This window comes from Oryzias latipes, chromosome 10, assembly GCF_053564925.1.
Source record: "Oryzias latipes strain Hd-rR chromosome 10, Olatipes_Hd-rR_3.1".
Classification (NCBI taxonomy): domain Eukaryota; kingdom Metazoa; phylum Chordata; class Actinopteri; order Beloniformes; family Adrianichthyidae; genus Oryzias; species Oryzias latipes.
The window spans coordinates 6976063-7002433 of NC_136246.1; the positions used below are offsets into that span (position 1 = coordinate 6976063).

The 26371-nt window shown below is 40.9% G+C and overlaps 1 protein-coding gene and 2 long non-coding RNA genes across 3 annotated transcripts; 1 reads left to right on the forward strand and 2 right to left on the reverse strand.

Moving 5' to 3' along the window:
* Nucleotides 1-1784: 1784 nt before the first annotated feature.
* On the reverse strand, nucleotides 1785-25476 carry gpm6aa (glycoprotein M6Aa). The gene is made up of 7 exons (XM_004086494.5): nucleotides 24965-25476; nucleotides 8230-8422; nucleotides 7947-8103; nucleotides 7361-7514; nucleotides 6779-6855; nucleotides 6133-6198; nucleotides 1785-3379 (listed from the first exon to the last, which is right to left on the reverse strand). The coding sequence occupies exons 1-7, from the start codon at nucleotides 24999-25001 to the stop codon at nucleotides 3227-3229; spliced, it is 837 nt and encodes a 278-aa protein (XP_004086542.1). The 5' UTR covers nucleotides 25002-25476; the 3' UTR covers nucleotides 1785-3226.
* On the reverse strand, nucleotides 20433-21423 carry LOC144994842 (uncharacterized). Its single transcript, XR_013658488.1, has 2 exons — nucleotides 21326-21423; nucleotides 20433-20628 (listed from the first exon to the last, which is right to left on the reverse strand). It is a non-coding gene; the product is annotated as an uncharacterized LOC144994842 (long non-coding RNA).
* On the forward strand, nucleotides 21027-22382 carry LOC111948082 (uncharacterized). Its single transcript, XR_002874066.2, has 3 exons — nucleotides 21027-21102; nucleotides 21481-21534; nucleotides 22188-22382. It is a non-coding gene; the product is annotated as an uncharacterized LOC111948082 (long non-coding RNA).
* Nucleotides 25477-26371: the final 895 nt, after the last annotated feature.

Genomic DNA, 26371 nt, shown 5'->3' on the forward strand with positions numbered 1-26371 from the left:
CATGTGAAGCAGCACTAAATGCTCTTAATACTCACAAAAGTACCAACACATTCAAGCCAGTGCTGCTCTTTCATTGTGATATTTTCAAAAGGATTGAAGTTTACATCCCTCAGCTTTTGTTCCTTGTTTAGTGAACTTACTTTCTTAAACAACATACCAGAATGGTGACCATCTCAGAACCAAACTTGTGGGTTTTTTATGCCTTTAGTCACACGCAGTTCAGGGGTTGACATGTGCAGGTTCTGTGGATATTTTGGTTGTCTGTGGAAGGTTGTAGAGAGGTGCAACACAATCTTAAGGAAAAATCAGGTTTCCTTGTGGCTCATGCAGCCACCTTAACCCTTGTGCTATCCTAGGCACTTTAACATTGGGAGTTGGGTCATCTAGACCCACTAGACAGTGCTCTGAACCTTTTTTCTTCAATGATTTGTGATCTTCACTGGTGTCCATGGATTACATGAAATCTTTCCACCTTTATCCACCTTTGTCATGGTAGGGAGAATACGTCAATGTAAGGGTGGGGTCATCTAAGATAGCTCAAGGGTTAAAGGAAGTCTTGAAAATTGATGTGTGTGGTATGTGTATTGTGAGGTATTCATAAGGCTAATGGAAGTTATTCATACTTATGACATACGGGTAATGCTGTCATACAGTGTCCTTAAGCCACACTCTAGTCATTAGTAAGGTACGAGTTCTGGCACCTTACTGAGCATGCAGAAATCCTTTAGTCATGGGGTGTGCAGGTACGCAGATAAGTATCTGTCTGTACCTGTAGGACAAGATACACTCAGATTGTTTACTTTCCTCATTTTAACAGACAAGCTTCACAGCAAGGAGGCACAACAGAAGCGCACTTATCACATGAACAGGACTAACGGGCTTCCTGCATAGTCCACAGGATTTATTGGGGGGTGGTAAAAAAAATAAAAAGACTGTGACACTCTCACCTACTTCACACTTACATGTTATGCATCGGCTAAGATCTGTCACCTGCAGCATGTCCATAGATGAAAATGTGCATCAGCATTTTCTCTGTACCCCTTGTGCTATCTTAGATGACCCCACCCTTAAATTGACGTGTTCTCCCTACCATGACAAAGGTGGATAAAGGTGGAAAGATTTCATGTAATCCATGGACACCAGTGAAGATCAGAAATCACTGAAGAAAAAAGGTTCAGAGAATTGTCTAGTGGGTCTAGATGACCCAACTCCCAATGTTAATGTGTCTAGGATAGCAGAAGGGTTACCGACCTTGATATTTCGTGCGGAACCTACCCAGTGTTAGGGCAGACAAACGAGTGTGACTTAAGACATTAACTGTCTTTATTCCACATAAATACTTAATTCTAATTAAGTTGGGGCATCTTCATCCATAGTCTTCTTCAGTGTTTGGCTGCATATGAAAAGTAAAAGTAATTTCAAAAGCTGCAGATTTTCCGAAATTCCAATTAGAAACTCCAACAAATCCACTTCTATTTTGCAAGGTCATTAGGGTCAGACATAAAAACGTACAGAAAGTCAAACCTTTTTGCATCATTTTCTTATTCGTTTTTTCATTATTCTAATTGTTCTTTAGCTGAGTTCAGGCTGCTCTCTAGTGGCCATTGGTAGTTAAAACATGGATTACCATTCACCAGCTCCATCATGACGCCCTTTACACACCCTGAGTATGACGTTTTTGAGAACATTTTTTAGAGTTTTCAGAGCTGAGTTTTAAAAAATACAATACAATCTGCACGCCCCCCCCCCCCCCCCCCCCTACTGAAACAAAACAAACATGCTTGTTAACAAGTACACAAGTGATTTTATTTTGCAAGCAAATTTGATCATACAGGTCAGATAAGCCACTTCAAGCTGCTGGCACATGAAAATACAAAACAGATTTGATTTAAAGCCTGCTACTAAGCATCGTAGAGAAAGTACAAAAGACTAATACAGGGAGAGTGCTGACAGCATTTTTCTGATCATTACAGAGTCGTAGTAGTTGGAACACACTCATAACAAACTGAAAGGACACAACTGAAAGACTACAGGAAAGCTGCCGCTAATATCAGGTTCAGAACTGCACATTTAAACAAAGGGCTGCTCCAGCGAGACGTGAAAAAATGAAGAACCAGAGAAGATTTTGAGTCAAAAAGATTATACCGATACACGTCCATGCCACGAAAAACATCGAAAAATTCACAGTCTTTACTAACAGTACAGTTATCCAACTTTGAGTTGAACACCAATGCGCTTACACCAAGAGAGAGCACAGAAATGGTCCAAAAAGTGCAAGAAAGTAGCTTTGAGATCCCAGAACAAAAAAAAGAAAAACATCACCAGGCAATGAAGTGACAGACCCCATATGAACGCATCAGGATGTGCAGGCAACACAGTTACTGTCATGAAGGAAAAATACTGCGACACACTTCAGTCATGCCTCCTCTCCCCACCCAGGAGCCCCCACAGACCCGTGGTTCTGGATGGACATCAAAATATTTCCCGGCTCAAGATAAATGTCGTTCACAGTTCTAGACGTACTTTTAAAGTTCAAGATTATCACATACAAAGCCATAATTTGTGTCTGATTGGTCAGCCCATGTGTGAATCCTTCATGGGTGTGTTTGCTCTGTTCAGAGCCGGTTTCTCACCACGTGAGAAACCGTGTAAGTCCACTGCTGTAAACATGGAAGCAGTATTGATTCTGCCAGATGAATTTTTTTTAAAAATAACCACTCACTCACATTCAGAACACCAACATCTGCAGACACGCCTGCGAGCTATGTGCTTACAAACCCTTGAAGCCCCTGTTGACCTTCTCAGAAATTGGCAAAAAATAAAAAAAATTGTGAATGAAAAAAAGGGTAACCAATAAAAAAGATTTGTACAGAAATGTGTGAAATAAAAAAAATAGAAGTGCTACTTGTGTTTCTATGGACTACACTAAAACTACTCACCTGCACTAAACCACTGGTACTCAAGAATAATACAACTGCCATAATGAGAACGTGACTCCATCCATGAGAGAGGTAAAGGGGCTTTTAATTTAAAATGCTGTTTGTGGCCGAGGAGCTGAGTGTGACGTTCCTCCTCAGACCACATTGTCATGAGACGCACCAGTGACATCAGCGGCGGCGAGGGCCCTAGGCGCCATCCGCTCTCCCCTCGGGAGGGGACGGTAGAGAGGAGAGAAAGCAGGGGGAGAGAGGAGGGAGGGAGGCGGGGCCAGGCCTCACGCTGCCGTCTATGTGTAGGCGTTGAGGCGCTCCTTGGAGCGCGTGGAGTGGATGTCGTGGAGCTCCTGCTCCTCCTTCGACTTGATGTCCTCGTACTTCTGCATCCGGCAGGCGTCCTTCACGTAGGCCCAGTTGGCAGACAGCACCATCAGGTAATGGATCTGTGGGGACATCACAAGTTGAAAAATTCAATTAAAAAAAACAGAAAAATATAAATATTCACAGGGGGTTTTCTCCTGTACAGCATCCACACGAGTGGCTGCATCTAACTTCTAAATTGAAATACAATTTGCTTCTAAGTTTTAAGCTTTCCTGAGAGCTTTTAAGGTGGGTCTGAAAAAGTTATCTGGGTCATTCCACTTTACAAGCAGGCCTACCACATTTTCCATTTCACAAGGCTGACTTAGAAAAAGACATTGCACCTTATATACGGATAATGCTGGTTGTTCTTACTGATGAAGCGATTTAGAGAATTTCACAGGAATGTCAATATATTTTTTTTAAGAGTTGCAGACAAGGTTGGGAATTAAAGGTATTGGGAAAAACGCAAATGCGGCTAATACTGCCTTCTATCGTTGCTCCATTGAGAGTGTACTGACATACTGCATCTCTGTGTGGTTTTCAAGCTGCACCATGGCACACAAGAAGGTTCTACAGAGGGTCATAAACACTGCCCAAAAGATCATCGGCTACCCTCTTCCCTCACTGAAGGACCTCTACAGCACTCGCTGTCTTGGGAGGGCACGCAACACCATGAAACACTGCACACACCCAGGACACCGGGTGTTTAAATGGTTGCCCTCTGGAAAAAGACTAAGGGTGCTGAGGTCACGGACAAACAGACTCAGAGACAGTTTACAACAGAGCAATAACCCTCGTGTAGATTCTGTATATACATGTGGTGTGCATTTGCATGTTTTTATATATATTTGTGTACATATATATATATACATATATATTTATATATATGTATATATTTTTTATACTTTTTTGTTTGTGAGATGATTGTTGTGTTCTTATTTCTCTTTGCACCATTGTGGGACAGTTTGCAATTCCGTTGTACTGTTGTACCAAGTGTGACTGTACGATGACAATAAAGCTTTATCTTATCTCATCTTACTGCTAAAGTTGCTAATGTGTTAAAAACGAGTACTAGAGTAATTAATTAAGTAATTCAGTAATTAAACTCTGAACGATGGACTTATCTCTGACTCTTTTGTCTCGCTTTATGCGCCTTTTTTATGACATAAGTTGGAAAATAAACCGTTCCCTGACGGTGCCTTATAATCAAGTCAGCCCTATAGTGTGGCAAATACACTATGATGAAGCTACTTTTACTGAAATATAATTGCAGTCCGATCTGGTTGCATGGCTTGTGTTTGTTGTAGTTCAGTTGTTTTTGTTTGCTTCTTGTCGCTTTGTGTTTTCTTCAATCAGTGCCAGCTTCACATTCTTATCATCACTCAGGTAAGTCAGTCGATCCTCAGTGTTTTAACCCTTGTGCTATCCTATGGGGTCAAGATGACCATTGACGTGTTCTCCCTACCATGACAAAGGTGGATAAAGGTAAAGAGGATTTCATGTAATCCATTGACACCAGTGAAGATCATAATTCATTGAAGAAAAAAGGACCCCACAAGGTCTTGTGGGGTCTAGATGACCCAACTCCCAATGTTAAAGTGCCTAGGATGGCACAAGGGTTAAGGTGTCTGGTCTTCAGTTCAGATTTGTCAGTTCATCTTCCTTTGTTTACATGTGTATCATGTTTTAAGTTTCTTTATGAGCATTTTCAATTTCCTGCCATCAAGCCCAGTCCTCCTTCATTCATATGGAAAAAGTGTAAATTTATTAAAGAAGATATAAAGAAGCGAAGGCAGTCTGGATGAAAACAGCAGGACCAAATATTAACTTAAATTAAAACCTTCAACAAAAAGAAACAAAAACAAAAGTAGGCTGCACAGTGGTTAGCACTCCTGCCTCACAGAGGGAAGGCCCTGGTTCCAATCCCAGCTGTGTCCTTTCTGTTTGGACTTTGCATGCTCTCTTTGTGCATGTGTGGGTTTTCTACTGGCACGCTGGCTTTCCCCCAACAGTCCAAAAACATGCTTCATCGGCCCTGTGGCAGACTTGTGACATGTCCAGGGTGAACCCTGCCTTCACCCAACAGTTGCTGGGATAGGCTCCAGCAACCCAGGAGAGTCAGTGGGTTCAGAAACTGGATGGTGTTTGTAAAGCAAATGGACTTGATCCTTGCTCGACCACCAGGTGGCAGCATCATGTTGAAGCATAGCTCTGTTATCTGTTACCATGACAGCATAGACCATAATGACAGCATTAGCTAAGGCCACATCAATCTTTGTTTTCTTAAAAACAGAGATGGTGTCAAGCAGCTGAGATTTAAACATATATGGACATGTTTAAGAACATTTTGCCTCAGTCAGTGTTTAACCACGAGCGGGTGATTATTGTGGGATGGATCATCAGTGGCAGGGCTGAGACAAAAGCAGATAAAAGGATGAGGACAAAGAGGCCTGCAATACTTTAACGGTCATCCCCCAAAAGAAAGCCTTTTCTCTTTTCAAGAAAATGTCTCCTCACCAATTACTGAGTGATGTTCAAAACTATCTCAGAGCCTTTCTTCTCCCTGTTTCCATGACAACAGCACGACACAGGCCCCGCCTCTGAGAAAGGGAGGCAGACAAACTCTGTCTTACTGCGCCAAACTGCAGTCTCTGCTTTTTCCAGCTATTCTCTGTCAGGTGAACAGCAGCTTCTGCTGCAGAATCCTGCATAGGCCGAGCCTCGTGCTGCTGCAGAAAAGCAGATGCTGCACGCCCAAAAGCAGGCTTCATGTGAGCCATCTGCACGCAAAACGCAGCACTTGAGTGTCATCGTTGTGCTTCTGGAGGCTCACCATTGCGATGACAGCAGCTCCAGCTCCAGCCAGAGCGCAGATGAAGAGGTGGAACGTCATGTCCAGCTGCGTAAGAAACAAATCCTGTTAGTCCACCGCGTCAAATACTTCTGGAAACACATTCAGTTCATTCTTCTGTGCACCCACAACCCCTCTGATCCCAGACGTAATGGACTTGTCATGATTGTTAGTGGGAATTATATTAGAGAGACGTGCTTTATGCCGACAGTCAGTTAGGTTTGAGTTTGGAGGGAAAGTCCCGCTTTTCAGTCAAACATTCAGAAAACCTCATGACACCTTTATAGTTAAAACTGCAATACTTTAATCAGATGAATGCAAACTTCAAAAGTTAAATTAGTTAAATTACTATTTGCCAAATTCATGAATAGCTTTAACTAACTTCAACTAATAACATGTTAGATTTTGCTTATTAATGAAAAACGAAGTTTATTTGGAAAGAGATATTTTAGAAACCAGGACAGATTTAGCAGAAACCTTTTTTATAAGATCAGCAACAAGTTATTTTGTTGGGAAAAAATGTTTTTGCTCTTCTAAGACTTAGTGTCAGAATATATACACACATGCTGGTGGAGCACTTCTCTAAAATCTGGAGAAAATCAAAAGCAAAATGAAGCACCAGGTTTACCTCGTTGGATTCACACATTTTGTAGAACTTTTCTGATCCAGCACAAACAGTCTTCGTCTCAGCGATCGGCACAATACCTGCAAAATGTTTGTTTTTTTAGATTACCGAATTGATTCCTAAAGAAAGATTTCCAACTGAATTTTGATCTGTAAGCACAATAAAGTGGACAGAAAATTGATAAATGTATTTCTGAGAAGTGCTTTCAGACAACCTTGATCGTGATCTAGACTTTTATAAACACACAGAAATGAACCAAATCAAATTAAATACATTAATATTTCAGCAAAGACCATAATGTTTGTATTTCAGTGATTATAATGAAAGGATAAAATCCAGCTTTTTATTTTTTATAGATAAACTGCTTTTACTTCATAAAAAAATATGAATTTGGCTCTGAAGTCCACAAAGAATCCCAAATGAAATGAAGAAAATATTACAAAGACAAAGAAAGAATATCTTCATGATGCTCAAAGAAAAAATAAATGCAATATGTGGATGCAATCAATCGAAAAGCAGATGTCTACTCATATTGTTAGATTCTGGGCCCAGAAAAGGGAACAAACAGAGGGAGGGCCTCCTTACCGTATTGCCGTGGATCCAAGCACAGGTCCGTCCCATCCAGGACTGTTGCGTTCTGGCAAATATTCCAGATGTTGAAGTAAAGAAAGACTGGGATGGAGGTGAAAGCTGTGACCCCGAGCCAAGCCAGCATGAAGATGTAGGTCAGCATGATGAACTGAAAGAGGAATGGAGGGCAACCATCATACACTACCTTCACTTCTAAAGACCATGAATATGTTCCTGAAGTTTATGATTTTGACTGATGTTATTAGTAGATCTGCGGCAGAAAAGGTCAAACAAATAAGAAAAGCGCTGGAAAACGTCTGCATAGAAAAATTGGTTAAATGAGTTGATATCTACAGAAAGTCACAGTGAAGTCGCAAAGTGCAGAGATGTTTGATAAGGCGGCTTTAAAAAAGACAATCCGATTCTCTGAAAAATGTCTGTTTTTGCAGAAACTCTTCGCACAGGTGTATATTGTTGGCTTGTGTTTGTTAAACCACAACAGTGCTGACCTGAGAGTCTCATAAAAGAGCCCAATGATGTGAGACTGTGACATCCCTGAACCTGCTGAAACAACCAGATGCTGCATCTGAGAGGCTCCTACCCAAGCGCTGACACAGCGTCCGCAGGTGGTGATCTTGAAGTCTCCGTAAAGGTCTTTGATGGCTCCACTGGTGAAGAAACCCTCCACCATCAGCAGGATTCCATAGACGAAGAAGGCAGAGGCGATGCCGTAGATCACATACTTGATGATATCAATCCTGCAGGAGAGGTCAAACCCTTTGAGAAAGTGATGCAGGCTTGCAACAGGAATTCTTTGAGAGCTTGTGCGGGCGGGACTGAGGTGTGCAGTGGTCCATCCAGCCTGACCAGCCTCTGTCACTCACATGGTGAAGATGTCCAGAGCGTCCACAGGGCTCCTCACCACCTCAAAGTAGTTCTGGAGGATGGTGACGGTGCCGGACAGGGCTTCATGCCCGCAGCCGCAGAAGAGGGCCACGCCTGCATACAGGAGGATCGTGGCTACGAGGGACGGGTACGGGATCCCCCCCAGGCATTTGATGCAGCACTCCAGGCAACCTTCAAGGCCAAAACACATCTGGGTAAGGCAACATAACAGCAGGAACATCACAGCTGAATGTTTTAATCCTTCAGCAAACATCAAAGGTAAATCACAGACTTCCTGATGACCCCTCCCTTTGCAGTTAAAATCAGAGGTACACAGTTATCTGATTCCACTTGTTTGATCTGTGGTATGACCCAGAAGATCCTGTTTCCCACCTCAGCTCCTCCTCTGCTCTGCCTCCCTCCCAGAGGGACCCCGAAAGCTTCAACTTCACCCGTCTGACAGCTCTCAGAAAAGCCTGAGAGAGTTTGTCTGTTGCATCCATCAGTCCAAGTGCTGAGGATTCTCTTCACCTGCTTTCCCTCTGATATCTCTGCTTTCATCACACCCATCAGGATCACAGTTTCTGAAGAAGCCTGCAGGTTTTAATCACTGCTGTGTTTCAGATGTCGCTCCTCCTCATCTCTACACCTGAGGTACAGACAGAGCAGTGGGTCTACTGACTGCAGAGCCTTCAGACAGTTTTAGAACTCCTTATTCGGCTCAAAACCACAATGTAAAGATCTGCTACAGCCCAGATTCTGGGGGCGGTCAATGGATTTAAAATTCTTCTCAAGAGGCAAAAAGTGGTGGAAAATGGGAGAGGGGAGGGGTGGAGTTGCTCTGTGGTCCCGCCCACATCTCAGAGGTGAATTTCTAATGAATTCCTGCAAAAACCGTGTCCGAGAAAATGACACAGGTTTTTTTTTATTATGGATAAAAAATGAAAAGTTCCAAGAGGACTTAATTAAAAGTCCTTCGGGAACAGTTTGACAACAAGTCAAACGATGATTGAAGTGGGTCTCTGAGAAGGTGGAGCAGTGATGAAATGTAAAGGAAAACAAAAGAGACCATGATTGGTCCAAAGCAGCGAGAACACTGACTGAAATGACAGCGTGGGAAGTGAGTGTGATGGCAGCCTGAGAAAAGGGAGGAGACGCTGATCCTATTGACAAGACTGCAAGGCTTTGCTAAGAGGATGAGCGTTCATGCATGTACAATAAGGCATGTATGACTGCAGAGCATTCGATTGTTGCCAAACTCTTTCAGAAGCCGCTGTAGAGCACCGAGTCTGTGTTCAGTATCTGAACCGTTGCTATTGAGGAATTTCACGCTGGAGTTTTCATTCAGGCATTTGCTCCTGAATGTAGATGAATTGTTTACTGCAGACAGACCCGCATGCAGCAGGTGCTGCCGCAGACAACTGTGGGGCAGCTGCTGTGCGAGGCGGGCTTTACTGACGTCACTGAGCTGTGATGTCATAGCGATGTCAGAACATCTGACCCTCATCGAAGCAAGCAGCTATAAATAGATTGCAGATTCATTTGTCTAAAAACTGTTGACTGGTCGACCAGACAGACAGAAATTCATATTTTTCATGAACATGTTTGAGACAAAAAGGGAGAAAATCTCAGAAGACGAACTCATTCGAGCAATCAGGAGATGTCCTCTCAGTGACCTATCCGCCAATTTTAACTGCACTCTTTAGTGCACACACCCTTGACCCCACAACAATATACACGCCAACACACACAAACACATACATGACACAAGGAAGGTGGGACCTTCCCAGAGTGTCCCCCACCTTAAAACTTATTGGGCGTATCCATGCTCTTCTTAAGCCTTTTACAGAAAAAACAATCTCTATGTATATGAAATTACATTACCTTTAGCAAACAAAAGAACTATCATTTTTAATTTAACATTAGTTTTTTTCCTGAGTTCTTTTCAAACGCGGTAGTAAGAGGCCTCGATCTCTGAGGCTCCGACTTTCGCTCTGTGTGGGCGCCGCCCGTTACATGACGTCAACCAGGAGTCGCACTCAGCAGTGTGTCTGCATCTCAGCCATGAAAACAAACAACATCCAAATCTTTGCAAAGATGGATGTGAATATTGGCGTATAAAAGGAAAGGCGTTTAGTTGATCACAACTAGCTCCATGGAGAAAGTGTGTCAGGCTGGGGGCGGAGCTGGCAGCTCAGACTCTTCCTGGAAGGGGCTGTTCTCACTGGTTTATGTCACAGTGTGAGAACAACCTTTTTTTCATGGACTGGGAGATTTTTAGATGAATACTTAGGAATTAGAATACTTAGAAAAAATGTGTCAACGGTTTAAAACACCATTTTGGGCTTTCTTTTCGTGAGGAATGAGAATTGTAATACTTAAAAGCTTAGAAGCCAAAACAAACAAAGACAAACAACAGCAAGAACAAATGTTGTCGAAGTTCATTAAAACAGTGAATGAAGTCAAATGTTCAAATCAAATGTTGGAAGAACAAGTCAAAGATCTGAAATATCTTTTCTAAGACAAGAATAAAACTGAGAAATTAAAGATGAAAGAGAAGAAACAGCCTCTGCAAAGACTGACACAGTGAATCAGGACAGGAACAAGGAGTTGGTGGCCAAGAAACAGGATATCAGAGACCAGAAAACCAACAACACACAAACTGAAAAATGCATCCAATAAGCTTTTTAAAAACTCTTCAGAAGAGAGGCTGCATGCTTCAACTGAAGCTCATGGAAAACCGTCCTTTCATCATCCCCTTTTTTCTTTTTCATCTAGATGCAGATTTTTTTCTCTGCCACTTCCTCCTCTGGGAAATCCTGAGGCGTTTCCAGGCCAGCTGGGAGACATGGTCTCTCTAGGACGTCTCCCCTGAAGGCTCCGGCAGTCTCTAATTTAGCTGTTTTGAACAAGAGCTTCTGTGCGCTCTGACAAGCTGCACAATAGCATTATAAGTTTAGATCACTTTCTGTAACCCTTGTGCTATCCTAGGCACTTTACCATTGGGAGTTGGGTCATTTAGACCCACTAGACAGTGCTCTGAACCTTTTTTCTTCAATGATTTGTGATCTTCACTGGTGTCCATGGATTACATGAAATCTTTCCACCTTTATCCACCTTTGTCATGGTAGGGAGAACACGTCACTGTAAGGGTGGGGTCAACTAAGATAGCACAAGGGGTATCAGGTTAGTCTTATCTGAGTTTGTGCGCATGTTAAGGATCATATAGTCTGAGCTGCTGTTTCTGATGGATACCTTTATTTAAGGCTTACAGCAGGCAGTATTCAAAGGAAGAAACACAAAAGATGATTAACACACAGACACACACACACAATGGAGAAAAGGTGGGTTTGAAACTTGTATCGGGGGACTGCTCAGCCCCTCTGTTCTGATTTCTGGAAAAATGGCTAGTTGATCAATGAAACTCCAATCCTTCACAAAAAAAAGCAGGAGTGTGCTCTCCTTCTGCTTATGGCAGCTTTTTTGAGCATTCCAAAACTTTATGCAATGGCTGGATAAGACCAGGTCTGTGCTTCCTGAGTTGTGTCTTTAGTGTGAGATGCACACATTCTTCTTTTCATGACTATCCAGGGCAATGGAACATGTTTCTACTGTTTCCTTTCTCCCAAAGATTTATGAGCTCTTTTATTTCTGCAGGTAGCGCAACGCAACAGGATTAATTGATTCACTGCTGTTAGTGATAAGATGAGTGGGAGCGATAAAGTTTCATCACTCTTACCCTCAATGCTCTAGATCAAGTGGGTCTACTCATCTGATGCTCTTGCTAACACTGTAGTGCCCACAAGATCTCTTATTGCAGCAATCCTCTGCTAGAATAATATCAGCTGAAATGAAGCCTCTGTTCTCCTGCTGGGAGTTAAAGTCAGGCAGGCTTTGCTTTGATCAGACTGAATGTCTGCTGCTGAGATCTGCTGCTGCAGCTTGACAATACAAATCATGTTGTAGCTTAAATCTAGATCTGTATGTATAATGTACATTTCCACACACAGGACAGTGAAACCTTTCATCTAAAAACCAGTCAACCTTAACACAAATTGAAAGACTGGTTAAAAAATCTGATTTGGAAATGAAAGTCAAAAACCATAGAAAGACAAATGTGTGAGAACAATTCCAAAAACTTTGTCAGCAAATTGAAGAGTTTAAAACAATGATGAGCCGAAATACTGCTAAGCGTGAAAAGATGAATCTGTTGTCAAAATGTTGAAAAAGGAAATCAAAGATTTCAGAGATGAGGATGCTGTAAGAAGATTAAAAGGAGCCACAGTGGAACAGAATAAAACCTGAAGGATCTCATTGAGACTGTTGTTGTGAATTTGGGCTATACAAATAAAATTGAATTGAATTGAATTGAGGCCTGTTAAAAGGCAGAAGATCTCCTAAAGTGAGACAAGAACATTATGGTTCTTTAAATAAAAGGTCTCCAAGAAAAATCAGTGAATCAAACAAGAAACTGAAAACTTCTGCGCACCATGAAGTAATCCAGCACCACTGTGCTGAGACAGAAACTGAAGGAACATTAACCAGAGAAACAGCTGCTGACAGAATTCAACAAACTCAGGACAAAAGAAGCAGACGTTTCCAAAAAGGGACTTGAAACAAATGAAGCAAGACAAACAACAGCAACAAATGTTTACTGAAACCATGAATGAAGTCAAATGCTAAAATGAAATGCTGAGGTCTAAGATCTGGAAGATCTCCTGCAGAAAGATCCCCACGAAATTCAAAAGGAACTTTCTGATACCAAGAACAAACCAGCCGTAAAAAAACAAGAAAAGGATAAGATGGAACAGAAAGTGAAACAAAAGAAATAAAAGGTCATAAGGCCTTCATTCAGGAAACATTGGTGCAGATCTATTCACATCAGAGGGAAAGCCAATAACTGCATTACCTAATTAATAATGTATCACTCAATTCAATTCAACACATTTTAACCTCTAAGAGATCAGGAACCAGGAAACCAACAACACAGTGACAGAAAAAAGAAACGATTCAACTTATGGCAGTGGAATTACACCTTGCATTGCAGCATATCCACCTGCCATTTTTAGCTCCTTTCAGAGCGCCGGCCATGTCTCATGCACAGCAGTGTGAGCGTGGCTTGGTTTTTAAGATTTTTGTATATGGGTGTGGCTAATTCAGTGTATTTTCCAAATGTTAGAATCAACATTTAGATTTACAATTTGGATTAAAATGTGGGTTTAGATTAAAGGTTTATAGCAAACGTTTAAAATTTAGCATTTACAATTTAAAATTCAAATGCATTCGCTTTTTAGTCTGGCCATTTTTTAAAATACAAATTTAGCTCATGTGTTTGTGAAAATGTCTGGGTGCAGATAATAATAATGCAGCAAATGTTTGGCTGCACGGCGGCACAGTGGTTAGCGCACTTGCCTCACAGCAAGAAGGCCCCTGGTTCAAGTCCCAGCTGGGGGACCTGAACCAGAACACCAATGGGGGACCCTTCTGTGTGGAGTTTGCATGTTCTCTCTGTGGGTTCTCTCCCGCTTCCTCCCTCTGTCCAAAAACATGCTTCATAGGTCAATTGGAAACTCTAAATTGTCCCTAGGTGAGAGTGAATGTGTGTGTGATTGTGGCCCTCCTTTTGACCCCGAAAGGGACAAAACGGTAGTAAATGAATGACAATTGGTTGAATAGTTGGCTAACTCTGACTTAACTGTCAGCTATCTTTAGTTTTTTGAACAAGGTTTTTGGCTGGTGCTGACAAATAGAAATCTAGAGACAGTGGAGTGCCAACAAGAATTTCTGAATGTAAAAATGAAGCCATATCTTTTTTAGATTTAATTCACAAAGTGAGGAATTCAATCAGGCTCTCAGTATGATTCTTTTTGTAACTGGGTTTTATACTGATCAGATTGTTTATTTTCATATTTAGTTTTCAACAATGACACACATCTGCTTTAATAAGAGACATTTTTTGTCTAAACTGGCATTAAAAGAATGACTAAACCAGCCTATATACCTTAATTTATACATCTGAATCCAGCTGGACAGTCGTGGATCATAAAGGAGCTTCTCCTGTCACTGCTGTTGTTTTAGCTGATTTAGAATCAAAAATGTAGATTTTTGTTTGGAATGCTTCACTTTTATTTCCACTAGACTAGAGAGGACTAAAAAGTTTCATGTCAAGAAAAACCCACAGAGATTTTATTCATTTACTGGTGGCTGTTTTGACTTTATCTGTAATCTGATCACTGAACATGGACTGTTTCTGCTGTGCTCTGATAGAAAGAACATATGATGCTTCCAGTTATTGAATTAAATAAGATTACTATGAAATCTTAAATGTTAGGTTGTGGTTTAAATTCAGATGCAAGCAATATTATCCTTTCTTTTTTTCAAGCAAACTACTTTTCTAATTAAAATGGTGTATTTTTGCAAATGAAATAATCGGTTGGTATGTCTTTAAATACTCAGAAATCTTGAAACGATCCTTCTTTTGTTTTGAAACAATTTTCAGGATCCTAATCAGATTATCAACTCATAAAGGTTACTTAGAGATGTTTGAGACCAACATGAAACAGGGATTAGCAGAGTTTCCACAGGATGTAATTGGTTTTTACACAACAAAGCTGTTATTTAGTGAGGCTGCCTGATCCTGCACTGCGGTCCAATCAACTGAAGGCTTTGGCCCAATAGAAAGAGAAAGACTCCCCCTCCCGGGGCCCATCCATCTGTCATATCAGACAAGCGGAGGAACACAAAATGGCCCAGTCAACTTTTCCTCTTGGTGCGCTCAGATCAGCTCAGAGCTGACCCTTGTCCATCACAGGACAGTAGAGTTCATCGGTGAAGGATTTGTGCCTTTGCTTTGTGAATGAAAAGATTTCCTTCTGGATCATTAGAATTTTCGTTTGGTTTTATTGTGAATTCTTTTCCAGCAGAAGTGTGCAGGAGACTGTACTGAGCTAATCCAGAGTGGAATGGTGTGGAAGTCACATGCCACACATGGTTTCTGTGATTTTCCAGTAATAAGAGCAGCAGGGTCTGGGTCAAAGGTCAGCAATAGAAGACGAGGTGGTGTGAAGTTACACCAACAGGGAATCTGGTTATATATAAGAACTGGACTGAGTGACCCCTCCCCTTTGAAGTTCAAAACAGGAAGTACTTGCTGGTTCCAATAAGTCAAAATCCCATAGGCACCTATAGAAAAATAAACAGCTATTACTCAGTGATTCTATTTGTTAGAATAATAATTCTGGCTTTGACACCACTTTTTTAGTAACACGCTCTTTCTAATCCTCATTTTTTTCATGATATGTATCTGTAGTGAAAGTTATTCAAACTATAAACTGACCAATCAGATACCTCAATTAAAGTCTGTGGTCTCACATCAAACATTAAAAATGTTTGATTGACAGATTACAGTTGAAGGGGTGTGGACTTCCAGTAAGCTCACTCCTGATTGGTGACAGTGGTTGCCATAGAAATGTTGATTCAGATAGACTTAGACCAATCACTGCTTGTTGACACTTTCTGGTTCCAACACGTTGGCGATCGTATCGTGAAAAAATGGACCTGAATTGACTTTATTTTGTTGGAGCCAGAAGCAAGGCATTTTCTATGGATGACATCACACTCACTCAGTCCTGCTCTCATCTATACATGTCTCACACAGCTATGTCATGTTTTCATTCTGCTTCGTCATGTTTTGGAATGACCGGTCAACAGAAACTCTGTAAGTCTCTCTATAAAGAGAAAACCTCAAAAAGAACACAGTTTGCACATCTTCATAGCAGTTTTGTGTTTGTACAGTGATAGAGATGATTGTCTCTCCGTTCTTTACTTTTCAGCTGTCTTGATTGCGGATGGGCTGACCGGTTCTGGTTGTAGATTAGCCCAATAACTGTGCTCCAACATTTTTAGGATTAGTGGCAAATAAATGACAACATGTAAAGGACGTTTAAGGTCAACTGTAAAGAGCTCACTATTCTTCATTCTTTAGAACACACTCACACCAATAACTTTGCTCTGTATCCCAGAAAGTTTGACCTCAAAGTCTGTATTTGGCTGCTCCAATCCCCCACTTCCAGGCAGTCCAGTGCACAGGTCAGTGGACTCTGGTACGATTCAGATTAATTGGTGTTATTGGTAGATGGACCAGGTTGAGAAATTAATGACATGTATTATGTAACATCAACATGCCTGTGTTTATGCTCTGACACGCTAGCTTTGTCTTCAATGTTTACATACTTTCAACTATCTTAACTCTTAAAATGCTGCAATTAATTCCAGCAGATTCAAAAGCGGAGGAAAGCAGCCTTTTGTTGATATGCAACAGTTTACAATAGTGAAGTGTTTACACAATCCGCTAATTCCTTCGCAGAGAAAAAAACGCCTTTTCTTACATGTGTTATTGAAGTAAGCTTCTGCTCTGTCTGGGGTTATAAAGGTTAAAGTCTCACTCTGGTCATAGTTTGATCTTTTGTAAAAGTGTTCCCAGAGAAAAAAACGCCTTTTCTTACATGTGTTATTGAAGTAAGCTTCTGCTCTGTCTGGGGTTATAAAGGTTAAAGTCTCACTCTGGTCATAGTTTGATCTTTTGTAAAAGTGTTCCCAGTGGTCTTTTAATTATGATGATGCTGTTTTTAGCCAAGATCCAAAAACCTGTGTCGTTTTCTAGGACACAGTTTCTGCAGGGGTTCATTAGAAATTCCTCTGAGTTGTGGGGGGGAACTGTTGGCATGGAGAAACCCAACCTCCCGTCACAACCCCAACCTAACATTAGCATTGCAACAAAAATGGCAAGCAATATCGGAGCTATCCAGCCATACAATTCTGATCCACATACCAGCTCTGACAAGGAAAACCAAGGCGTACATGGATCAGTTTGTTTGCAAGTGGACTGCCGATTGTAGCGTCAACGTAAGGACTTCAAGCTTTATCTCACAACGTTTCTTCCTCGGCTCCTGATTCATATCTAGAAATGCAGTTTTAATTTAATTGAATTTAGATATGTCTTCAATTATCAGGGAAATGCTACATAAACTTGTTAAAAACACAATTTCCATTGAAGTGGGTCTTTAAATCAAACTGCAAACATTGTAGTGCTCTACCAGTCAGAACACAGCAGAAAGGTAAAAATACATTTCCAGTTCCATCTTTTTCGATTGCCCCAATGGGCCCTCCTTTAATTTTTGTAGACTGCAAATTCAAATAAACTGGATCCTAGTGTATGGGGTGACACAGTAGTGGACCTGGCACATTATTATCTGCACTGTCATCCACATTCAACAGAACATCATCAGTGATTCTCATTCCTGCTACTTAAATGTGTATTGGCTTCATAACTTCTCACCCTCCTGCATTCCAGTTACTTATTGTGTATCAGGGGTTGCTATGGAGACCTTATTAAAAAGTTTAACAATGAGGTAAAAATATTCCATTTTTTGGTTCTTGCTACCCAGAGGCATCCAGTCATCACAGTTGTCGCATCTGCCCATGCATCCAGTAGCGCTTGTTGGTGAGGGAGTTAGGCACGGGGGGCGGGGAGGACCTGTTCAGAGCAGGAGGGGAGTTGGGTGATTGTGTGTCTGTGTCAGGATGAGGGTAACAGGCGCACATTCGTCGACTTGCTTTTCTTCTCCCTTTTAAAGCCCCTCCTCCCCCACAGAAAGCACGTCTTTTTTCCAGCCTTCCATCTCTGCGCATGTTTAATCAACCAGTATGGTTGCCATGTCAACCACAGCGCAAAATCTGAGAATAGACCGGGTACTTCAGCGCAGTGACCCACTTACTGTATGTCAACAAATTCAGTGGGACAATGGTGAATGAGACACATTACACACACAGCCCCCCCGGGGCAGAGGGGCTGTTGGAGGCCAGCTCCAAAGCTGAGCCACTCATTTCTTTCGCTTCATTTTTATTGCTTTTAATTTTGCTTTATCCTGGAAGAGGTTGAACTTGACAGCAGAGGATGTCCCCTCCCTGCAGGAGCATGGAGGCCAAATGTGTGAAGCTGAGCAGAAAGAGCAGCAAACTCCAAACTTTCAGTTTCCGTCTTCTAATTGGGGCTGAGATCAGCTTGAAGCTTTTGTTGGCCCACACAGTCAGACGCAGCTTCCAGACCACCACTAACGAACAAACCCTCTCACTGTCGAATGCCGTGCACTTTTCCCCGCTGTCTGTACCTCTGGACTCTCAAATGTTTCATCGTCTCTGCCTCTTCAAGCTGGTCTGCAATGAAGCTCATTCTGAATTGCGGTTTGAAAGTGAAGCAGGCTGGAATATCTCTAATTATAAAGCTTTATTGGGGGGTCTCTATGTGATCATAAAACATGATGATTACTTTAAAACTCATTTGTTAAATGTTAAACTGGGGAGATATTCTGTCATGCAAAACAATTAGCCTCTGAAGTTTTCCACTAAAGCTCCCTGCAATTGTTAGGGGAACAATTGGTGGAACTCCCTGGACCTCATCTGGACCAAGGCGGGTCGTATTCAGGACAATGAGGCAACGAGGACGGGGGCACAGAGACAGAAAGGTGTCGCAACCTCCTCCTGACATGTGTGAGCCTGATCAGAACTATTGAACAGAAGGACAGGCAGCGCCCCGCAGCACCGGCACTTGGCTCAGGAAACATTAACAGGTGTGTCTTCCTCACTTTTTCCACTCAGACTCCATCAGGCTCAGAGGTGAACTCGGTCCAGAATCCTGGTTTAGTTTGGAGCTTCTCTGCAGAACGAATCACTCGCAGCTCTGTTCCTCGAAGTGCAGACCTGCTCGTTCAGCAGGGTGTCAGTTTGCTCTGTCGTGTTTGGCCACTGTCACATATTCTACATTTGGCGGGGAGCTGAAGTGAACGGCGCCCACCTGGCGGATCTGACTCATTATAGGAGATTTGCAGCCTCAAAAGAGGAAGACAGAAGGCTGCTAGCATGCTGAGAGCGCACTCAGTGACACCTGCAACCCTTGCAAACATAAACCCCTTCAAGCTTAAGTTTCAACTTATTTATGTCCACAGTTTGTCTGCTTATTCAGTGAAGCTCCACAATTCAAAACCAGCTTCAGCTGGTTTTCCAGAGAGCTTTCGTCACCATGGCAGAGGAAAGCACTAACTTTTCAGAGGGAACTACCTGGATTAAAGCTAGGAACAGACGTGAAATCGGTAACGCTTCCTTTTACAGTACAGTACTTACAGTGTACTTAATTGGTATTTACATGGTACTTATAGTGTAACTACTGGGTACTTTCAGGGTACTTACATGGTACTTTTTATGGAATTTACTGGGTACTTACAGTGTGTTTACATGGTACTTTCTATGGGACTTTACTAGGTACTTACATGGTACTTTTTGTGTCTACTCTGTACTTACATGGTACATACTGTGTATTTATATGGTACTATTTGGTTCATACCTATGTGGTACATACTGGGTATTTATAATATTCTTACTGGGTATTTACATGTTGTGAAAAGGTGTCTTTTATGGTACTTACCACATGTAAGAACAAGGTAAGTACAAATAAAGTACTTTGACCTTTAGGTCTGCACTCGCTGCATGTTTCATGGTATTTACCATGAATTTACCACAGAAACTACCCCTTAAGTACACTGAAACTGTAACTGTAAAAGAAAGTCAGCCCTATTTCCACTCAGCTACATGGTACTTTCATTACTAAATACCGGGTATGTTCACTTGAATATTACTTGGTACTTACCCCTTAAGTACACTGAAACTGTAACTGTAAAAGAAAGTCAGCCCTATTTCCACTCTATTACATGGTACTTTCAGTAGTAAGTGCTGGGTATGTTCACTTGAATATTACTTGGTACTTACCCCTTAAGTACAATGAAACTGTAACTGTAAAAGAAAGTCAGCCCTATTTCCACTCTATTGCATGGTACTTTCAGTAGTAAGTGCTGGGTATGTTCACTTGAATATTACTTGGTACTTACCCCTTAAGTACAATGAAACTGTAACTGTAAAAGAAAGTCAGCCCTATTTCCACTCTATTACATGGTACTTTCAGTAGTAAATGCTGGGTATGTACACGTATTACCTTCCCGTACAGTGTACATACACACTTGGTCTTCTGACCTCACCAAATGAGACAATGCTAACCTGTTGGTAAGGGTAAAGTAACTACATTGTAAAAACATGTTCTGGCCTGATTACTTCTTGTAACATGAGGCAAGTTTAAAGAGAAACAAGACAGCAGTGAAAACAACAATCTTTAATATGATACATGTCTGCAGCATACAAAGTGTCATCACAATGAAATAGGTTTTAAGTACAAAACAGTGCAAAGGAGAATTCTAAAAAACACATTATTGGCCTGAGGGTCGTGCTTTTTGTCCATCAAAATTCTTTCAGCAGAGTTTGGTAACGGTGCAGGACTTCTTCAGGGTTTGTAACTGCAAGAAAATTCACAATATGAGCTCAAGTGAACATAAAAAGCAGAACGACTTTGATGAAGTACAAAATATATTTTACTTATTTAATCATTTATGTAATGAGTTTGATAAATCTCTATGATTTTTTTATCGCTTTGACTGTAATGCTTGAAATTAATCAATTATCCTCATTTAAAAACATGATAATAAATTATTCAAAACTTAACTTTTTTTTAAATATTGTTCTAAAAATGAACTTGTTTTAATATATATTATATAATGTCAGGAAAATATGTAAAACAACAAGGCTAAATATTTACTTTTAATACTAAAAACACCCCGAGTGTGTGTTTTTGTTAACTAGGTCGGGGCAAGTAACGTTGCAAATTCCCAGCGCACTTGAATGCAGCACAACTACCCCCAAAGTGAACATGCAGATTAATCCGGAGAGCCTCGAGGCGCGCGCAACAGTTTGAATTTCTCTTCATCTGGCAGGTAAGCCAGTGTTTTTGTTTTTTTAAAATATTGGATAAATTACATGCAAATATTTAAACTGATCAAACTTTATAAAGAAGCTAACCTCGTGATTTCAAGCCACTATCTCTGTGTTTGAAACGTGACGTAAGAGCATGTCTACCTTACTCCAATAATTTCAGTTATTTCATGTATACATTTTCAAAGTTTGTAATGAAAATCTACAAACATTGTTGTTACTTACCAGGAGAGAGGCACCTGTAAAACAAACACGTAGCCTAAATGATAAAATCTGTTGTTCTGTGCTCGTTTGACTGAGAGCACGTCTTTCTGGGAAAATCAAAGAAAGGCGTTTATTTAAAATAATGATGACGTACTTCCGTCTTTTTACCGCTTTAGATCAGCTGTGGTGAAGAAGACATTCCAGACGAATCCACAGGAGAGTAAGCTAAAGTAAGTTAAATCCACCAAGTGGACATATTATTTACATTAATGAAGAGTTTAACTGCATTTTCCCCATTTTCTTTTCTTTCGCCGTTTTTATTTTATTTTTATTTATTTATTTTCAAATATGAGAGAGACAACAATACCACCCAACACAGTGAGTGTAACTGTTTGAAAATTAAAACATATTTTTGTGAATAACTGTGTTGAATTTGAAATTGCCTATTTATTTCTTTTTTCCTTTTCTTTTACACTGCAATGTTTTTCATGCTAATGCAAATAGTAGGTGCGAATAATATTTATAAAGAAGAAATACACACAGTAATTGCCAATTAAAACATTGCTTTTGTCATTCTTTGTCTAAACAAATTAGATTTTTTTATGGCAATTTTGATTTTTTTTCTTTGATTTCTTTTTTGTTGTTCTTGTTTATGTAACTAAAATATAAAGTTGTGAATAATTTATTGTCATGTTCATAAATGAGGATAATTGATTAATTTCAAGCATTACAGTCAAAGCGAAAAATAATTCACAGAAATTTATCAAACTCATTACAGAAATGATTAAATAAGTAAAATATATATATATATATATATATATATATATATATATATATCTGCTTTTTATGTTCACTTGAGCTCATATTGTGAATTTTCTTGCAGTTACAAACCCTGAAGAAGTCCTGCACCGTTACCAAACTCTGCTGTAAGAATTTTGATGGACAAAAGCACGACCCTCAGGCCAATAATGTGTTTTTTAGAATTCTCCTTTGCACTGTTTTGTACTTAAAACCTATTTTATTGTGATGACACTTTGTATGCTGCAGACATGTATCATATTAAAGATTGTTGTTTTCACTGCTGTCTTGTTTCTCTTTAAACTTGCCTCATGTTACAAGAAGTAATCAGGCCAGAACATGTTTTTACAATGTAGTTACTTTACCCTTACCAACAGGTTAGCATTGTCTCATGTGGTGAGGTCAGAAGACCAAGTGTGTATGTACACTGTACGGGAAGGTAATACGTGTACATACCCAGCATTTACTACTGAAAGTACCATGTAATAGAGTGGAAATAGGGCTGACTTTCTTTTACAGTTACAGTTTCATTGTACTTAAGGGGTATGTACCAAGTAATATTCAAGTGAACATACCCAGCATTTACTACTGAAAGTACCATGTAATAGAGTGGAAATAGGGCTGACTTTCTTTTACAGTTACAGTTTCATTGTACTTAAGGGGTATGTACCAAGTAATATTCAAGTGAACATACCCGGTATTTAGGAATGAAAGTACCATGTAGTTGAGTGGAAATAGGGCTGACTTTCTTTTACAGTTACAGTTTCAGTGTACTTAAGGGGTAAGTACCAAGTAATATTCAAGTGAACATACCCGGTATTTAGTAATGAAAGTACCATGTAGCTGAGTGGAAATAGGGCTGACTTTCTTTTACAGTTACAGTTTCAGTGTACTTAAGGGGTAGTTTCTGTGGTAAATTCATGGTAAATACCATGAAACATGCAGCGAGTGCAGACCTAAAGGTCAAAGTACTTTATTTGTACTTACCTTGTTCTTACATGTGGTAAGTACCATAAAAGACACCTTTGCACAACATGTAAATACCCAGTAAGAATATTATAAATACCCAGTATGTACCACATAGGTATGAACCAAATAGTACCATATAAATACACAGTATGTACCATGTAAGTACAGAGTAGACACAAAAAGTACCATGTAAGTACCCAGTAAAGTCCCATAGAAAGTACCATGTAAACACACTGTAAGTACCCAGTAAATTCCATAAAAAGTACCATGTAAGTACCCTGAAAGTACCCAGTAGTTACACTATAAGTACCATGTAAATACCAATTAAGTACACTGTAAGTACTGTACTGTAAAAGGAAGCGTTACCGTGAAATCAAAGGGATGTGGATTCAAGTGGAGTGGAGAGCTTCTGGGTTCTTGCTGCCTCCTCTGACCATTCAGCATGACCTGATTACATCTTTAACTGCAGGAGAGGCCACCAAGTCCATCATTGGATCAACTGACCAATCCATTTGCTCAGATAAATCCCTTCTTCAGGACACATTTATGAAATCCGCTGAATCTGACAGTTTTTTTAGATTATCTGGAGAAGACACAAACAAGGGCTTACTGTGGACCATGAGCCCCAAACATCTTCAGCCCAGAACCAAATGTAGGGGGTTTGATAGAGCTGCATGAATAAAACACTACAACATTGTGTTGTTGTTGTTGTTTTTTTTTTTTTTCAGAAAACAGACACAAAAATGTTCCTTCATTCTAGTATGGCTTCACATACATTCATTAAAACCACAAATAACCTGCGCTCATTTACTTTCTATTTCTTTTCCGGACTGAAACAAACTGCTTGGGATAATGAACATTTAAAAAAATGTTGAATCAGTCACTATCCTGAGTGATCTTTCTGATCTTAGGTTTGTGTGTGTACACCTGCAGCTCAGTGGAACACAGAAGAACAGAAAACATCTCTGCATACCTGAATATGAAAAACAAGAATCAAGTCACCAAAAACATCAAAGTTGTGCTTCCCTCTGCTTCCTCTGAACGTGTCACTGTCAGCTCCCTGCATCTTTAACTCTCTGTGTAATTCTGCGTCTGTATGAGTCACAGAGACTGTGAATCTGTTCCACTCAGACACTGGGGACTGTCATTAGCAGCAGAGTTGATTATTGCCACAGCTCCTCTGCAGCTCATGTTGGGATGCAAGGAGGGGGAGAGGAGAAAAGCACAAACACATGAAGCCGTGCCTGTCACATGAGGTAAATCTGAGGTGGAGGGGGGGCAGGAGAGGCAGAAACAAAGGCTTTTATTTTCCACGCAAAATCTTCACGTTCATCTTGTGACACTCCTTCCTCCCCAAACCCACAATCCTGTATCACATCTGAAAATGACGATCATTAGCCTCCTCTAACCATTTGATGAATCACTCTTGCAGCAGACAAGGAAGACATTCAGGGGGTGGGAGGGTGGGTGGGTTGGGGGTGGGGGGTACAACATTTTTATTTTGCACGCAGAAACCACTGCACCTCCCAGAGGAATGAAAGAAGAGCCTGCTCCTGGATGAAATCTGCAGCTCATTTTCCAGTTCATCCATAAACCCGTCTGCACATTTGGACACAAAGAGCTGATGGACAAGAGAGCAGATGCTCAGCTTTCACCTCGTCTCTGCGTGTTTCCCTCGGACCCCAGGACAAGCATGAAAGCTTGGTCGAAAAACAAAGGCAGCTCCAGCATGGCTGTGCAGCTCACACCCATGTGAAGCTCAAACACAGACGCGCACCTTTCAGCGAGAGCTGAACTCTGTGCACAAAGGGATCATCACAAACAGCTGCTCCCATGTTCAGAGTGGGAACTGCTACCATTTGTGCAGAAGTGATTTATTTTTAAAATCCTTACCTTTCGTGTTCTGCCCCTCATCCATGTCTTCTTCCATTTTGCTGAGTCTGCTTTAGAGCACCTAAATCTGTGTTTAAAACAGCAATTCGGGTTTCAATGACCCTCTTTGTCTGCTAATAATCCACAAAGCGCCCTCTCCTCTCTTCTTTTGCTTCGCTCTGGGTGAAGCTCCTGAGCGAGATTGGCTGTCAGCTGTGCTTTCTGTCAAGCGTCAGAGAAATGCGAGGGATCACAGAGCCTTTGTGGTACTGTCCATTATGAGCTGCCGTGGAAAGTGCTGAAAACCTCCTTGGTCCCTGTTGGAGGAGGAGGAGGAGGGAGCTGGAGTGAGCAGGGGGTGGTATTAGGCTGCAGAAAAGTGTGTGTGTGCGACAAAAAGGCATTTTTTCTCAAAGGTCTAAGCTTGAAGGAAACTGCAGAACAAAACAGGGAGAAGCTCAGTAGGGATTTACACCCTTTGACTGGCATGTGAACAACAGCGCTCTTGAGGGTTACTAACCAACACTTGGTTTAAACACCCCCAGCTCCAAGATAAAATGGTTAAATCCTGTCACCCACCCACCCCCACTTCTCTACCCAGCTCTGCTGCATCAACCCGACATCCCCTCCACTGGGCAATTGATTTCAAAATAAGACACTAATAATCTTATTCGTCATGCAAATTCAATTATGCAGTCACCAGTGAGGTGTTTTTGGAGTCAACTCATGCACTCTGCATGTGCACAGAGACTCTCGAGAGACTTGTTTGCCTCACGTTTCTGTTTGGTTATGGACTTGACTTGAAGGGGAAACAGCAGAATTCCTCTTTCAGTCAACAAGAAATTCAAATGCTGGAAACCATGTTCTCCTTGGAGCCCCTCCTACTTGGAGTCTAATCTGGTTTCCAGGTTACTGAAGACCTGGACCTTGATTGTTCATAGAGATTACTGCGAGTAATCTCATGTACCTCAGATTACTGTAGGTAATCTCCCATGCTGTAAATGGAGGTAATTGAATGGAACTGTGTTCTGTCAGGGAAGCTTGTTTTTGGAGTAAATGATGATTACCATTTTCCGCATGATATCTTGTGAAAATCAGAAATCAGACACCCAGATTCAATCACAAAAGGACACAATCCAGTGATTTTGTGTGTCTGTCCCAAGTTCGGGTAAATGCAGAGCGCTGTCTGATGAATGATAAAACAAAGGTAACCACTCATGTCATTCACAAACACAGACAGTTCTCTGGGGAACTTTAATGTGAGAAAAACAAAGAGAAAGTCAAATTTACAATATCTGGAGGGGGGCCAAGGGCTTTGGGCTTTCTGATCTGAATTTCCTGTTTTTTAAAGAAATGTAATCAGGTCATGCTTTTTTTCCGTAAATGATCCTTTATAACTCGTGTCATTGACATGTTCTGGACACCCAG

What these genes read in the sequence shown, in the direction of transcription:
- gpm6aa (XM_004086494.5), bottom strand. Translation starts at nt 25,001, where the DNA reads ATGGAAGAAGACATGGATGAGGGGCAGAACACGAAAG. An exon ending in TGAGGGGCAGAACACGAAAG is followed by an intron (nt 8,423 to 24,964) that starts GTAAGGATTTTA and finishes TTGGCCTTGAAG; the next exon opens with GTTGCCTGGAGTGCTGCATC. An exon ending in GACGCTGTGTCAGCGCTTGG is followed by an intron (nt 7,515 to 7,946) that starts GTAGGAGCCTCT and finishes TTCCTCTTTCAG; the next exon opens with TTCATCATGCTGACCTACAT.